Source organism: Myxine glutinosa, chromosome 9 (assembly GCF_964187855.1).
Source record: "Myxine glutinosa chromosome 9, kmMyxGlut1.1, whole genome shotgun sequence".
In the NCBI taxonomy this organism is placed as follows: domain Eukaryota; kingdom Metazoa; phylum Chordata; class Myxini; order Myxiniformes; family Myxinidae; genus Myxine; species Myxine glutinosa.
This window is the reverse complement of record NC_136269.1, coordinates 86,980,994-86,998,367: the sequence shown is the minus strand read 5'-3', so window position 1 is coordinate 86,998,367 and position 17,374 is coordinate 86,980,994. Positions and strand designations below refer to the sequence as shown.

The window sequence follows — 17,374 nt, the reverse complement described above, 5'->3', positions numbered from 1 at the left end:
GGATCACAGGAGGGATTTGGTATCAGCCATATGCGTTTTACCACACTAAATGGATAAATAATGAATGAAAGAATGAAAAATGATGAAAAATATGATGAACATGACCAGTGATTCTGGCATAAACTGTTAAGCCTCCACAAACTTTTTGATTAGCCCTCTCAGCTCACCTTGGTATCCAATGAGGGCATCATGACTGTGGACACTTTGTACACATGGTTATAGAAGGCTATCTCTTTGGCCATGTGCTCTCGCATTGGCCGGAGTAGCGACACGTCACCATATCGATCATCGCAAAATCCCTACAAGTCAAACAAATGCGACAGTCAAAGGCTCAAATGTTGCTGTTGCAAGGAAAAAATAAACTGGGTTGAAAATGGCACTGAGAGCTGGAAACATGTACATTATTATTATTGTGCAGGTAGCTCGTGGAAGGAAAGAAAAAATTCGCATAGAGAAGTAAAGTGGGATATCATCACATGTTTATAAGCAGACAAAGCATACCGTGTCACGAGCTAGTGTTGCACCTCGACCAAGTAAGACGTTGGAAAGCAGACGGACGGCTATACGAGAACAACTTTCACCAAGAAGCACCTTTGTGTAACCGGCACATCGTGCTAAATGCACCAGCAGCCGGTGACTTTAAGTAGAAGGGGAGAGGGGTGGGGTTTAAAAGAGAAGATGGCAGGTCAAATAATGAATCACTCAGCTAGTTACGAGACAAATATATATGTGTGTGTATATATATATATATATATATATATATATATGTGTGTGTGTGTGTGTGTGTGTGTGTGTGTGTGTGTGTGTGTGTGTGTGTGTGTGTGTGTGTGTGTGTGTGTGTGTGTATATATATATATATACTGAAACGCAAAAGAAACTTACCACCTTTGAAACCTTTAAATATCAACAATAACACTGCGTGTAGTAAATGTGTGAACTTATTTGCGGACAATAGTGTCCTCACTGTCAGACAAAACGGTCACGGATGGTCACTTGAACCTTCAATGGTCACTTCATAGCACAGCTGTTGAACAGCCGTTTTGACTGTCAGTGATTAGCCAAGGGGTACGGGATGATTTTAATGAGCTGCACGTGATGTCTTGATATTGGCTTTAAAAAGGCCAGTGCAAAATGGGCATTTTGACAGAAACATTTGACCATTTTGACCAACTTCAAAAAGACCGAAAACGCAAAAGAAACTTACCACCTTTGAAACCTTTAAATATCAACAATAACACTGCGTGTAGTAAATGTGTGAACTTATTTTTGGACAATAGTGTACTCACTGTCAGACAAAACGGTCACGGATGGTCACTTGAACCTTCAATGGTCACTTCATAGCACAGCTGTTGAACTGCCGTTTTGACTGTCAGTGATTAGCCAAGGGGTATGGGATGATTTTAATGAGCTGCACGTGATGTCTTGATATTAGCTTTAAAAAGGCCAGTGCAAAATGGGCATTTTGACCGAAAAATTTGACCATTTTGACCATTTTGACCAACTTCAAAAAGACCGAAAACACAAAAGAAACTTACCACTTGTTTGAAATGTAATAAAATTATAACAGTTCAAAATAAAACAAACCAACAATTGCTAATTGAAACATTGGCATTTTATTGATGACACGTCAAGTCTTTGACCAAGATACACCATCTCATCAGTTTGTTCTACAGTACAGAACAGCACAGGGTGCAATGTCAGTCCCCTTTCAATAGCGTGTGTGGCCACCATTGTTTTGGATACAGGCAGTGCATCATCGGCGTATACTGCCTACCAGTTTTAGGATGGAATGCTGCTGGATTCTGTCCCACTCAGTCCTCAATGTCTGAAGCAACTCTGCCCGTGTCCTGGCCCTGCCAACTACGCGTCTCCCAAGCTCATCCCACTGGTGCTCTATGGGATTCAGGTCAGGGGAGAGCGCAGGCCACTGCATGGTGTTGATGTTCTCGCCTTGGAGAAATGCAGTGGTAAAGCGAGCAGCATGGGGACGAGCGTTGTCATGCTGAAAGGTTCTCAGTTCTGGGTGGTCTAGCAGGAATGGCAGCAGATGATGTCGCAGGATGTTATCCACATACCGCTGGGCGTTAAGATTCCCATCCACAACCACCAGTGGCGTCCAGTACCGGCCTGATATGGCGGCCCACACCATCACACTTGGGCCACCCCACCTGTTGGCTTGACGCACGCAACAATCGGCATATCGCTCGCCAGTTCTTCTCCAGACACGCTCGCTCACGCCCATCAGGACTGTCCACACAGAACCTTGACTCATCGCTGAAAGCGACCTCGTTCCACTACGCCAAGGTCCACCGCTGATGCTGCTGGCACCATCTCTGTCGGTTGCGGCGATGGGCAGCCGTCATCACGGGGCCTCTGTATGGTATTCTGGCAGTCAGGCCATAGTCATGCAGTCGTCTTCGTGCAGTATCATTGGAGATCCGTGGGTGTGCACGCCCCGGAGTTTCTGCCGCAGTGCGGGATGCTGGACGGAATCGATCCCGCAGGTGACTTCGGACCATCTGCCTGTCCTGCCTTGCAGTGGTGACTCTTGGCCTCCCTGATCGAGGTCTGTCATCTGCAGAGTTGTGGAGGGTGTCTCTGTCCACCAGGGCCGATATCGTCTGGTGTGAACAGCCAAGGCGACGTGCCACCTCACGGTAGCTCAGTCCGCCTTGCAGCATGCCCAGGGCACGCTGCCGTTGATCCCTTGACAATCGTGGCATGTTGATTGAAATGCCCATTTTGCACTGGCCTTTTTAAAGCCAATATCAAGACATCGCGTGCAGCTCATTAAAATCATCCCGTACCCCTTGGCTAATCACTGACAGTCAAAACGGCTGTTCAACAGCTGTGCTATGAAGTGACCATTGAAGGTTCAAGTGACCATCCGTGACCGTTTTGTCTGACAGTAAGGACACTATTGTCCACAAATAAGTTCACACATTTACTAGACGCAGTGTTATTGTTGATATTTAAAGGTTTCAAAGGTGGTAAGTTTCTTTTGCGTTTTCGGTCTTTTTGAAGTTGGTCAAAATGGTCAAATTTTTCGGTCAAAATGCCCATTTTGCACTGGCCTTTTTAAAGCCAATGTCAAGACATCACGTGCAGCTCATTAAAATTATCCCGTACCCCTTGGCTAATCACTGACAGTCAAAACGGCTGTTCAACAGCTGTGCTATGAAGTGACCATTGAAGGTTCAAGTGACCATCCGTGACCGTTTTGTCTGACAGTGAGGACACTATTGTCCACAAATAAGTTCACACATTTACTACACGCAGTGTTATTGTTGATATTTAAAGGTTTCAAAGGTGGTAAGTTTCTTTTGCGTTTCAGTATATATATATATATATATATATACAGACTTGGCATTTAATATGGAATATCTTTTTTTTCTTGACTTGGGTTTACTTTCTGAACTCAGTATATCAATCTGGTGAGTTTCTTTTACCCTTCGGTGATGTCTTTGTTGAAAGAACCATGTCACTGATTGTCTTTCGCAGCAAGAAGTCAATAACAGGATTATATCACAGGTGGCGTGACAAAATGTAAGGACAGGAACATTTGACGATTGGCTTCACAATCGGGTATATAAGGGTTGTTGCGTTCTGTATTTTTGGAAAACAACTGCTGCACGTCTACAAAAGTTATTGCCGCTTCCTCTGGAGATGGTCCGTCAACTTGACAATTCTGTTTGTCATGGAGTGGTGCCTTTACGAAATTCTGGCATGAAACCGTGCTATTGCTCAGCAGTATGGCATCACTCAAGGTCAGGTGTCAAAGATCCTGAAACGAAATGCTCAGAGGGGCGTCCCTACTCCAATACCGAGGCCAGGACATCCAAGCAGAACCACAAGGAGGGATGATCGCCAGCTGCACCGGTTAGTCTGCAATGGCCGTACCAAGTCAGCTAATCGGCTTAGGGCTGAGTGGCAGCAACTGACAAATGTGCCTGTATCCAGAAGGCTAGTCAACCAACGAGTGGTTCAAGCAGGCTGTCGTGCCAGGCGTCCCCTGAGAAAGCCACGCCTGACCAGACAACACAGCCAGCTCCGATTGCAGTGGGCCAGAGAGCACCGTCAATGGCAGCCAGGACACTGGAATCACGTGACCTTCAGTGACGAGTCTAGATTTCTGGTCTATCGTCAAGATGGCCGCGTCCGAGTGCGCAGACAAGTGCATGAAGCCCACAACGAAGATTGTATAGTGCCAAGAGTCCAAGCTGGAGGTGGTGGGGTGACGGTTTGGGCTGCTTTTCATGCAGGGGGCAAAACTGACCTGGTTGTTCTGAATGGAAACCTGAACCAGTTCAAGTACAGGGTCATTCTGGAAGGAACATTGCTTCCATTTGCTCGTGCAGCCTTTCGAGGAAACTTTGTCTTCCAAGATGACAATGCACGGCCTCATCGTGCTCACATGATCCAACACTTTCTTGCTGACCATGGTGTAGAGCATATGGAGTGGCCTGCCATGTCCCCGGATATGAATCCGATACAGAACTTGTGGGCAGAATTAACGCGTCAAATCGACAACTTGGACCAGCAGTCTACCTCTGTGCATGAATTGCAGCAGACTATTGTCACTGCATCGCAAGCGATTCCTGTCCAAACCTTGACAAATCTCGTGAACAGCATGCCTCGACGTGTACGTTCTCGCCTGAATGCTCGTGGGGGTTACACGAAGTACTGAACTGTAATTTTACTGTCCGTAATCCCAGTCATAATTTAGCTTTTGTTTTTGTTGAAATTTTTTTTGGCTAATGTGCAAAATAAAGAGATACTTCTGGAAAACGTACAGAAGTTTAACACAGTACTGTCCGTGAATTGAGTTCGATATCAGTTTACATCACTTTCAAGGATCAATTTATTTGCTTCGAAATGTCAAATGTGGTTTTTGTTTCTTTTAAAGGTCACATTAACAAAATCTAGAATAATTTCAACATAATTCCAATGAACTTTTGGTTCTAAGTCATCTTGAAAAGTAAGTTCACCCCCACAAAAAAAATATTCCATATTAAATGCCAAGTCTGTATATATATATATATATATATGTATAAATATTGTTGCAGTTTTGTGTTTTTACAAATAAAGGTTAATTTCCCCTCATAGTTTAGTTGCACGACAACACGTAGCCTCGCGATAGTTCAGTTATTTCATAGTAAATGTAAGCGTAGACCTTTCCTGTGTGTTATTTTTGCGTTGAATAGAATAATGACAATTAAGTCTCCTTCCGATGCTTATGCTGCCTCGATGCTTTGAGTTTTGGTGCAAAATACCACGAGGCCGGCCTGAACAAGTCGATCCAGGCCGAAGGAAGGCGGGACAGAAGGAGTGGGAGTGACCGGTAAGCACGATCCGCCAATCAGGGCTTGAAGGGAGTGGCTTGCTACTGCGGCAAAAGGCGGGGCTTGGAACATTCGATGCGGGCCAGGGCGTGGCGATATAACCCTGTGCCCAAAGCCCCCACCTCAGTTATGAGGACATGCGCTGAGTTGTGAGCTGGGGTCCTCTGTTGAATTAAGTTATGAGGAGAGACGCGCTGCGCCAAGTTATGAGAAGGGAGGCGAGTTACAAGTTGAGTTCTCGGTTGAGCTTGAGTCAGATCCTCCGTTGAGTTATGACAGTGAAAGCGCGCAGTTGTATTAATCGCGCTGTGAAAGACAGCCGTGCCGGGCTACAGAGACGCGCGTATATTTCCTCCTGCCTGCCTGCCTTTGTTCGAGATACGCGCTGCGAGGATTTTCCCGCCTGCCTGCCTGTCTTCGCCGGGGGACGTGCGGTGACCGCCAGAGGGCCACGCCGGGTGAGCTGTTCCTGGGCGACCAAGCCGATGCGTTCAGCGCATGAATAATTCTTTCTTCATCCCCCTGTGAGTGTGAATGGGCCCATTGGCTGGGGAATAAGTTAAGACTGACTAAGATCTGCCCTGTGTCTCTGCTTCTTCTACCAATCATTGTGTAAATAATAATTATTAAACCTGTTATTTCTTTGATTCTACCTTCTCGTGTTTTCCATCATTGACTTAGCATGGTACGAAGTATATCGCTCTGATCGGGTTCCAATAACAAGGTAACTGCACGGACCACGTGGTACGCAATCCGCTCGGATGTACTCAAATTACGCGTGGTTCATGTGAGACTTGATCCCCGCTTCCACGGCGGCGTGGGTACTTAGGTACGTGCGAAAAGTGTCCCGAAACCCTGTCCCGCGTCTGACCGGAAGTGGCGAATCAAGTCTCGCGGTTGCGACGACCCAAGGAGAACAAGGGGCTTAATCTCCCCTTGGTAAGGGAACGGGGGTCGCGCAAAACCGTAACATTTGGTGTCAGGAGTGGGATTGGACCTGGAGTGCGCTTCACACACTTGAAATTACGAGCGGACGAAATTTAGTTATTAAATCCAAAATTGTGTTCGTACCATGGCTGGCCAAGGCGGTCGAATGCCGGTGGGGGTAGAAGAAGAGAAATTAATGACTCAGGGCCTGCAGGAGAGACAGTTGGTAGTGGAAGCTGATAAGGGTGCGGCACCTGGTAAAGGAGGTGGCGGCGCCTCGCACGTGGTAGCGAGGGCCGAGGCCGCTGCGCAAGTGGGGTTTATGGACGAGCAATCATTCATGACTCAACTGTTAGCGTTCATTGAAGAGTGGAGTTGTGAAGTGACTGCAACAATGAATGCCCAAAAGGACGATATGAAGGCTCAGGGTGAGCGATTGGAAAAACAAATGAAAGAAATGGGGGACAAATCCACCCGTGAAATAAAAAAATGATGGCAGAGTCAAAGAGGGATATGAAAGAGGCAGGGGAGGACATTGGGCGCAGGTTGGGCGGGAAGGTCGCGGTGGCGCGCGACGAGGTGAAGCGATGTGAGGAACGCGTGGGGAGCAAGCTTGAGCGAGGCACAGCCAAGTTGACCGGGGATAATGAAATCGCGACGCGGGGTGTAGAAGAGCCGACGGTCGCCGGATTGGACGAGAAAATTTCATGGGCGCCGGCGGTCACCGAAGAAAAAGAGATAATTGGAATTAAAGAAATAATTGGGGTTGAAGAGACGGCAGAATCGGAAAGTGAATCACAGGGGGAGGAAATGGAACCAGTACAAAGTTCGTATTCACACCGTGATGCCGTGCTTGCTAACGAAATAAAAAGTTTGCAGGTGCTGGCGGAAAAGGAGATCCCCGAGGTGAGTGGTAAAAATGGCGCGAATGTGTTTGGCGCGAACAGGTTTTCGGCGCGCTTGGGACAGTCGAGACCCGGGCGTTTGCGGAAGGTCCATTGTGCGGTGTACGAGAGTGTGGTACGCAGTACGAGAGAGAGTGTGCGCCGAAGCATGTGAGAGAAAAGTGTGCGCCGGAGTGTGCCGGAGAAGTGTGTGACGGAGTGTGTAACAGAAGTGTGTTACAGAGTGTGTGCAGGAGTGCACACCAGAGCGTGTTGCAGTGTGTGCAGGAGTGCACACCCGGGGGTGTTACGGAGTGTGTAACGAAAGAGTGTGCACCAGGGTGTGTGATGATTGAGTGTGCGAAGGGAGAGTGCACACCCGAGAGTGTGGAAGAAGAGTGTGCGATGGCCGAGTGTGTAACAGAGGAGTGCACACCCGAGAGTGTGGAAGAAGAGTGTGCGACGGCCGAGTGTGTTACGGAGTGTGTAACAGGAGAGTGCGCACCTGGTTGTGCGGTAAAAGAGTGCGTGGAGGAAGAATGCACACCAGACTGTGTGCGGGAAAAGTGTGTAATGAGGTGTGTGAAAGGCGTGAGTGCGCCTAGGTGTGCAGGTACGAGTACGGAGTGTGAGGGAGAATGCACACCAAAGAATGTGGAAGGAGAGTGTGCAGTAACGGAGTGTATGGGGGGCGCAGGGATGCCTGGGTGTGCGAGTGAGGAGTGCGTCGCGAGTAGTGAGGACGCGACTCATGCATCGACACAGACCGGGGGGGTAGCGCGTAGTGGGACGGGTAGCGTACGCGAGCCCCCGGTGAGTGGTGTGCAGCAGGGACCGGCGGGCATCGGTGCCGTGGCGGTCTCACAAGGACCGACGTGCACGATTCGTGCCGGCCCCCGCACTGTATGGTTGGTGCCGTGCCGTGGCGACAAAGGCAATCGGCGAGGTTCAAGGGGAGGTAGGAGATTTCGGAGCCGTGCATCCTGGCGGCTGCGGTGCTCCGACCGTGGCCGGTTGGACCATCGTGCGTGGGACTGCGAGGCCCCGCGCAGGGATGGGGCCCTGCACCTCGTCCCATTCATACCTCCTCCCCTGGATCGAAAATGCCGGACGGACCCAACATGCAGGAGACAAACCACCTGCATGGATTGCTCGGCCTTTCGAGGCCGAGCCATGACAGCGTATTTCCACACGAAGAGGCTCGAGTGTAGCGGACTGATGAGAGTAGTGTACCCTACGTGGAGGAATGGTAGTCTGACCATTCCTCACACGGCCAGGGCCCATGAGCATTAGTTTAAGGGAATGGCAGTGATAGGCACATGGAGGTGCCAGCAATGGTTACCTCCATGGGGCACCGAAGCTAGCCGAGGGAGGGCAAGGATATTGATAGGGAACTAGAAGACTGTAGAGACGAGATTTAAGTAGTGACACTGTACTACAGAGGGGATGTAGGTAGCTTAGTTGGATGATAAAGAAGAAGGGAGTGCATAGTTTAAAGGGACGACGCGGAAGCACAAGTATTAGGGGAAGTAGTCAGATAGATGATGCTGTGTGTGTGTGTGAGGAATTGTGTTGTTGAGATAATAAAAGGAATTGTGTTTGAGGTGTGTGAGAAAAGAGGTGTGTGAGCACAAGTGGTGTGCAAAACAAAAGGTGTGTGAGACAAATGGTGTGCGAATAAGTAGTGTGGAATGCTTGGTGTGGAATAAAAGGTGTGGAATGCATGGTGCGAAGGACTGAATGGGGGGAGGTGGAACCCATTCGCGAAAGCCCGGGGTGGGTAGTGTAAAGCCAAGTAGAGGGCTTAGGTAAATTTGTATGGATATTGACACCTGTGGTGCAGGGAGTAGAACGAAGTGTTTTGTTGGGTGCATGAGTATGTGGAATGGCTGGGCGTGTGGCTTAATTGGTGCGTATGGTTGTTGGGGCACTCCGCCACTGGTAGTTTGTCGGCCAGATGAGGCCGCAGGTAGGCTCTGGGAGCCGGTTATTTGTAGTGTTGAGTGGGGCCCGAGGATCCAAGGGAAGGACCCGGGTTGCCCAATGCCAAGGTGGGCATCAGGGGTTAAAGTGCCAGGAGGGGCCTTCCCCAGTTAGGGTAGTTGTGAGTTGTGAGTGGGGCCCGAGGATCCCAGGAGAGGACCCGGGTTGCCCAATGCCAAGGTGGGCCTCAGGGGGTAAAGTGCCAGGAGGGGCCTTCCCCAGTTTAGGTAGTCGCAGGAGCAGGTAAGCTCGGGTGGCGACTTCAGTGGCGGAGGTGCGCAGGTAGGTAGACCTGCTGGTAGAGCCACATGACCCAGCCCTGAAATTGTGCAAGGGCACAGAGAGAAAATTCGTTGGGAGTGAGACCCAAATTTTGGAGGGCACCAGGTGGGCAATGGAAATTCGGGTTCTTAGAAGCACATCGTTTAAAGAGGCCGATTGGCAGGGTACGACCCCGGGTAGGTTAAAAGTAAATGTCAGTAGAGTAGTTAGGAGATGAGAAATCCCTTCACACCATCCAGAGCCAGTCACCAAGGAGGACGAAGCTCCACACAAAGACTCTGTGAACGATTGAGACGTAAGACGCATCACGTCGTAGTGAGACATTGTGTTTGTTCCATTCCTTCCTTCCTGGGAGGGATTGGGAGACGAATTTGAGATAGAGGGGGATATGGGAGACAAGACGTAGTGACAAATTGTAAATACAAGGAGGGCTAGGGTAGTGTAAGCCGACGGTGGGGGGTACGGATGGCTAGGGACGAGCCTGCTCTGCTCGATCTTCCGCGCCCCTCGCGTTGCATTACCTTGTGTTTTTGTGTGGCGTTGCGCCCTTTCCACTTTGCTGGTCGTGCTTTGTCTCTCCCCCCACCCCAGGACCATTTTGGAGGTGGAACTGTGCAGCACCATCGACCGGTGCAGCATCTTGCTGCACCTTGATACATCTGTGCAGCCAAATTGCGCAGCATTTGCTGCCCAATCCTTTTGTTGTAACTTTTCTGCACCTGTGCAGCACTTTGCTACCACAAACACTTTGCTGCACATTATTACACTCATGGACCATAAGCTTTGTGGCCTGGCACCTCTGCTGTGCAGCACCTTGCTGCAACATCACCTTGCATCTTCGGACCACTTGTTTTGAGTGGCATTAATGTCACGCAGTCGGACCACATATAGTCTAGTAGGAAGACTAGGTCCCCCTGCACCCCCCGGAGATATACTTCTAATCAGTGTTTCTAGATTGGAAAAAATGTGTAGAAAATGACTAGCTATGGCCCCAAGCTGAAAAAATGTCCCACATACCATTTTTATGCAAATTACTGCTGCAAATTTTATGCAAAATTATGCAAATTTTATGCAAATTTTTGATGAGGAGTAGAGTTGAGGGGTCTTTGAGGGCTTCATCGAGGTGCTCTCGGTTGCAAGACTGGGTCATTCTGAGAAGCACAGCAGGGTCAGAGATCATGATGTTCTCCTCCTCAGTGAATCTCTCCATCAACAGCCTCTCCATTGCCTCACACACTGTTTTGAGGCAAAAGAGGGACTTTGCGTAGGCCTTTCCACTGAGAACACCTTTGAGAGATCCACTTGTTACTAGTTGTGCCTCAAAGAGAATCTCTGCATATCCAGAACCACGCATCTTGTGTCCAGTGAGCATCCCGATGTAGTTCATGGATGTGTGGAAGGGTCCAATCGTTACTACATGACTAGCAAATTCATTTGGCCAGCGCCAGATGATGGGAAGGGCTTTCATGCAGACACCCAGATCAAATGTATTCAGGACCCATCTCTGACCCACCTCAGCAGTTGCTGCCTCGGAACGCTTCAGTAGCTCACGAACAACTGCGTTGTCTGTGATCGGTTGGTGGATAGGCGTGCAGTAGTCGACTGTTGATTTGCTGGGTGGGGGAGAACCAGTTGCAGAGGTGAAACCCCCTAGCCCAGGCACAGGCTGCAGGCCATTGCCATGCCATGCAGGCACCAGGCACAGACCGATCACAGACAACGCAGTTGTTCGTGAGCTACTGAAGCGTTCCGAGGCAGCAACTGCTGAGGTGGGTCAGAGATGGGTCCTGAATACATTTGATCTGGGTGTCTGCATGAAAGCCCTTCCCATCATCTGGCGCTGGCCAAATGAATTTGCTAGTCATGTAGTAACGATTGGACCCTTCCACACATCCATGAACTACATCGGGATGCTCACTGGACACAAGATGCGTGGTTCTGGATATGCAGAGATTCTCTTTGAGGCACAACTAGTAACAAGTGGATCTCTCAAAGGTGTTCTCAGTGGAAAGGCCTACGCAAAGTCCCTCTTTTGCCTCAAAACAGTGTGTGAGGCAATGGAGAGGCTGTTGATGGAGAGATTCACTGAGGAGGAGAACATCATGATCTCTGACCCTGCTGTGCTTCTCAGAATGACCCAGTCTTGCAACCGAGAGCACCTCGATGAAGCCCTCAAAGACCCCTCAACTCTACTCCTCATCAAAAATTTGCATAAAATTTGCATAATTTTGCATAAAATTTGCAGCAGTAATTTGCATAAAAATGGTATGTGGGACATTTTTTCAGCTTGGGGCCATAGCTAGTCATTTTCTACACATTTTTTCCAATCTAGAAACACTGATTAGAAGTATATCTCCGGGGGGTGCAGAGGGACCTAGTCTTCCTACTAGACTAATAAGGTTGGCCCTGCCTGACAAAGGAAAGAAATAAAAGCATTTTGTTGTGCCTGTTTATTATGGTGTGCTAGGGACGAGAAGATTTGTAAGGTAGATAGCCCTGAAGATCAGGAATGGCCTGTATGCTGGTCCGGGGGCTAGCCGGTTTGCTAGGCACACAGAAGAAGCAAGAAGCAAGATGCAAGAAGCAAGCAGCAAGTGTTGTGAATTTTTGAGTGTGTTTGTGTTTTTGCTGTGCTTTCTCTCCCCTCCAATCTTCTCTTCAAAAAGGACAGATCCTGGGTCATAGAACTGGAAATAAATTAAGTTTTTTTGTGCTTGTAAATATAAAATGCTGCCCACCGGCTATGTGTTTAGTTTGACAAATTCCGGATGCGGTTAGTTGTGGGCGTGATTCTGTTAGATAGCTACTCAATGCAATAGGGGGGGGTACATATTTAGTGTTTTAAAACTGTCGCATACACGGGTTAGAGTAAATGTTAGGGGGAACCACACCTATATGTCACATGTAAAAGGAAGGTTAATTTTGCATATCATTCTCAAAACCGGTCGTTTCATTTTGTTGCGTTCGACTCGGGGACGAGTCTGACGAGGGAGAGGGGTAGTGTTGCGGTTTTAAGTTTTTGCAATAAAGGTTAATTTCCCTCTCATAGTTTAGTCACACTACAACACGTAGCCTCACGAGAGTTCAGTTATTTCTTAGTAAATGTCAGCATAGTCCTTTTCCTGTGTTAGTTTTGCGTTGAGTAGAATAATGAGAGTTAGGTTTCCTTCCAATGCTTTATGCCGCCTCGATACTTTGGCTTTGATACCTCGATACGATACTTTTCTCCCGGTGTGTACCCCGGTTTAGAATAGGTACACCGTATCCCTGCGTGTCGTAAGAGGCGACGAAAAGGGTTGGCGTCAGGAAGGGCATCCGGCCATAAAAACATTGCCTCAAAAAGCGAACCATGACAATTACAACTACATATGGGCAGGGTACAGCCCGAAGTACCCCGTGGGGGACCCCACTCCCTCTCGTCAAAACTCAAGGTGGGGAACCCGATCGAAGCAAGGGTGGAAATCATTCCATTTATGACGACGAAACCTCTGATGCCCGACGTGGAGATCGGTTTCTGAGGTTTGGGACATGGAATGTAGGGACAATGACAGGGAGATCAGGAGAAGTGGTGGAAGTATTGGTCAGAAGAAGAGTGGACATATGTTGTGTGCAAGAGACGAGATGGAAGGGAAGTGGTGTGAGAATGGTGAAGGGTAGCCAGGGACAGAAATACAAGTTTGTGTGGCAAGGGTGCCCGGAGGGCGTGAATGGTGTTGGTGTCCTGTTTTCTGAGGAGTTTGTAGACAGTGTGGTGAGTGTGACTAGAGTGAGTAATAGGTTGATGATGGTGAAAATGATGATTGGAAAGCTCTTGGTGAACATCATCTCAGGATATGCTCCGCAGGTTGGTCGGAGCGATGAAGAGAAGGACAAGTTCTGGTGTGCGATGGAGAAGCTGATGGAAAACGTGAAAGATGAGGAAGTTGTTGTGGTAGGAGGAGACCTAAATGGACATGTGGGAAGGAGTATGGACGGTTTTGAGGGAGTTCTTTGGGGTTACGGATATGGTGTGAGAAATGGAGAAGGTGAAAGGATTTTGGAGTTTGCTGATGGAGCTGATTTGTTGATTTGTAATACTCAGTTCCAGAAAGAGGATAATAAGCTTGTAACATACACGTCAGGTGGGTCGACGACAACCGTCGACTACCTGCTGGTGCTTAGGCGAGATAGGGGGCACCTCCGGGACACAAAGGTGATCCCAGGGGAGGAGGCTGTTTCACAGCACCATTTGGTTGTCTGCGACAGAAGGGTGAAAGGTGCGAGGAGAGCTCAGCGGGTGAAGTGCCAACCGAGAATGAAGGTGTGGAGGTTGAAAGAGGTGACAGTGAGGGAGGCATTAAAAGAGAGGCTGAGTATGGTAGAGGATGATGTGGTTGAGCTTGAAAGTGGTTGGATGTCAATGAAAGACAGTCTGTTGGGAGCCGTTGGTGAGGTTTGTGGATGGACAAAAGGACCACCGAGGCACTCGGAAACATGGTGGTGGGATGATGAAGTTGGAAAGAAGATTGACGAGAAGAGGAAGAAGTTCAAGGAGTGGCAGAAGGCGAAGGGTATGGGGGCAGAAAAGGCAGAGCTTGAAAGTTATAAGGCAGCCAAGAAGGCTGCAAAGAAAGAGGTAGCAAAGGCACAGGAGGCATGTAGGAAAATTTTCAGAGAACGCTTGGATTTGGAAGAGGGTCAGAGAGCGGTATTCAGGATTGCAAAGCAGATAGCGATAGAGAGATGTGATGTGATGGGGGTGAGTTGCTTGAAGGATGAAGTGGAACAAATCGTTGTGGACCCAGATGGAATTAAAGGAAGATGGAAGAGATATATGGAAATATTGCTGAATGCAGAGAATGAATGGGATGGCAACAGAGAGAGAGTAACCCAGTTTTAGGACCGGCAGAGACGATAACCGAGAAGGAAGTTGAGGAAGCGATAAAAGCAATGAAGAGTACAAAAGCGGGAGGGCCGAAGGGAGTTGTGGGAGATATGTTGAAGGCAGCAGGAAGTTGGGGTGTGAAGAGAATGACAGAGATCTGTAATCTGGTGGTGAAAGAAGGCCGCATTCCAGTGGATTGGGACCTGAGTACCCTCGTCCCTCTATACAAGGGGAAAGGTGACCCCCTGGACTGTGGCTCGTATCGAGCGATAAAGTTATTGGAGCATGGAATGAAGGTATTGGAAAGGGTGTTGGAGAGGAGGATAAGGAAGAAAGTGAAGATCGACGAAATGCAGTTTGGATTTATGCCGGGAAGAGGAACGACAGACGCGCTTTTTATTGTGAGGCAGTTGCAGGAGAAGTATATGGAGAAGAGGAAGAAGTTGTTTCTTGGGTTTGTTGATCTGGAGTAAGCATTCAATAGGGTTCCACGTGAAGTAGTGACATGGGCATTGAGGAAGTTAGGAGTGGAGGAATGGTTGATCAGAGTAATGATGGCAATGTACAAAAGAGCGCGCACAGCTGTAAGGACGAAGGACGGGAACAGTGGTGAGTTTGAGGGGAAGGTGGGAGTACATCAGGGGTCGGTACTAAGTCCACTACTATTTGTAGCTGTCATGGAGGTGCAGGCTCAGAACGTAAAGGAGGGTTTACCGTGGGAGTTGTTGTATGCAGATGATCTGGTGTTGATTGCAGAAAGTATGGATGGACTGAAGGAGAAGATGAACAAGTGGAAGGAATGTATGGAGACAAAAGGTCTGAAGGTGAATATCAGAAAAACGAAGGTGATGGCAAGTGGTAAAGCATGTGGTGATGTGGAAAGAACTGGGAAGTGGCCCTGTGCTGTGTGTGTGCAGGAAGGGTGTCGGAGTGAATTCCATTCAATGTACAATGTGCGCTGAGTGTGTTCATCAAAAATGTTGTGGTTTGAGAGGGTCATTAACCAGTGTGGCAGCTACATTCAAGTGTAAGGTGTGCACAGGGGGAGCTGCAGATGGAGGAAATGTTGAGTTGGATCTTGGAGACGGCGTGAAGCTAGAAGGTGTGAAAACATTTTGTTACCTAGGAGACATGCTGAATGGAGAAGGTGGATCAGACTAGGCAACGGTTTCTCAAGTGAGATGTGCATGGAAGAAATTTCGGGAACTGAGTGGCGTGCTGACGAGGAGGGGAGTGTCGTTGAAGCTGAAGGGAAAGGTGTATGCTGCATGTGTGAGAAGTGTTATGATTTATGGGAGCGAGACATGGGTAATGAACGTGGAGCAGCAATGAAGGCTGGAAAGGGTGGAAATGCGAATGGTTCGGTGGATGTGTGGAGTATCGTTGAGAGAGAGGAAGACAAATATCTCCCGCGATGAAGCTAACTCCAAGGGCCTCTCACTCACTCACCGCAGGCAGGTTGGTGGTCTTTCCGTCTTCTACCGACTCCTCTCTGGCCCGCAAATATTCCTACAGGTCGCACAAGATCTGCCTGCAACCCTATTATGGTTAAACTGCCAAAATCAAGACTCTCTGCTCACCTTCACTCCTTCATTCCTCTTTTCTCCCGCCTCTGGAACAAACTCCCTCACTCTCTTCAATCCCACTCCACCCTCCAGGTCTTTAAAACAGCTGTTCACCACCATCTCTTATCTTCCCCCATCCAAAACCTTGATCTTTTCTACCCCCGCTAATTTCACCCCAATTCCACTTTTTTGAAATACCAACTTCTGTCCTGGAAGTCCTTGGTGTCCTTGCGTTTTATACTTCTCCCACCCCCCCCCCCCCTTCCCACGCCTCCTCCCCCCAAGCCCTCTCCCTCCCACACATCTCCCTGCTCTTAAATGTTGTGTGCTCTCAAGTGTTTGTGTGCTTCCCCTTCTCTTGTCTTCCGCTCCCTCTTTTTATATATATTGTGTGTCTGGTTGATTTGTTTGTGAAGTAAATGTCAGCTCTTTGACGAGCCTCGATTCAGTTTACAAAAAAAAAAGAAAAAAAAAAAAGATGAATTGCGAAAGATGATGGGAATAGAGCCTGTGATAGATGCTGTGAAGAGAAACAGGTTGAGATGGTTTGGTCATGTGTTGAGGAAGGATTAAAGTGACTGGTTGAGAAGAGTGATGGAAATGAATGTAGAAGGAAGTAGAGGATGGGGAAGACCGAGAAAGACTTGGCCAAAGATGGTCGAAGAAGAAATGCGGGCAAGGGGGTTAACAAGGGGAGATGCAGAAAATAGGGCAAAATGGAGAACATTGTCATGGGGACCGCAAGGCTAACCCCCGCTCTTGCAGGGAAAATGGCCTTAAAATGCCTGTTCTTAGGCCTAACAAGGCCTAACATCTTCCTTGTCCTCCTCTCCAACAACCTTTCCAATACCTTCATTCCATGCTCCAATAACTTTATCGCTCGATACGAGCCACAGTCCAGAGGGTCACCTTTCCCCTTGTATAGAGGGACGAGGGTACGCAGTACCCAATCCACTGGAATGCGGCCTTCTTTCACCACCAGATTGCAGATCTCTGTCATTCTCTTCACACCCCAATTTCCCGCTGCCTTCAACATATCTCCCACAACTCCCGTTGACCCTCCCGCTTTTCTACCCTTCATTGCTTTTATCGCTTCCTCAACTTCCTTCTCGGTTATCTTCTCTGCCGGTCCTAAAACTGGGTTACTCTCTATGTTGCCATCCCATTCATTCTCTGCATTCAACAGTATTTCCATCTATTGACTGAGCGTGGTACGAATTATATCGCTCTAATCGGGTTCCAATAATAAGGTAACTGCACGGACCACGTGGTGCGCCATCCGCTCGGGTGCACTGAAATTACGCGTGGTTCGTGCGAGACTTGATCCCCGCTTCCGCGGCAGCGTGGGTACTTAGGTACGTGCGAGAATTGTCCCGAAACCCTGTCCCGCGTCCGACCGGAAGTGGCGACTCGAGTCTCGCAGTTGCAACGACCCAAGAAGAACAAGGGGCTTAATCTCTTAATCTTAATCTTAAGTCTTAATCTCCCCTTGGTAAGGGAACGGAGGTCGTGCGAAACCGTAACAAT

General features: G+C 48.5%; 1 protein-coding gene across 2 annotated transcripts in view; it reads right to left on the bottom strand.

Moving 5' to 3' along the window:
- Nucleotides 1–17,374, bottom strand: part of CTU2 (cytosolic thiouridylase subunit 2) — a 162,246-nt gene that overhangs the window by 36,804 nt on the left and 108,068 nt on the right. For both annotated transcript variants that reach the window (XM_068128866.2, XM_078784498.1), the window contains 2 exons: nt 502–637; nt 168–299 (listed from right to left, as the gene is read on the bottom strand). In XM_068128866.2, the coding sequence (XP_067984967.1) occupies nt 168–299; nt 502–637 (268 nt within the window). The remainder of the gene's footprint in view (nt 1–167; nt 300–501; nt 638–17,374) is intronic.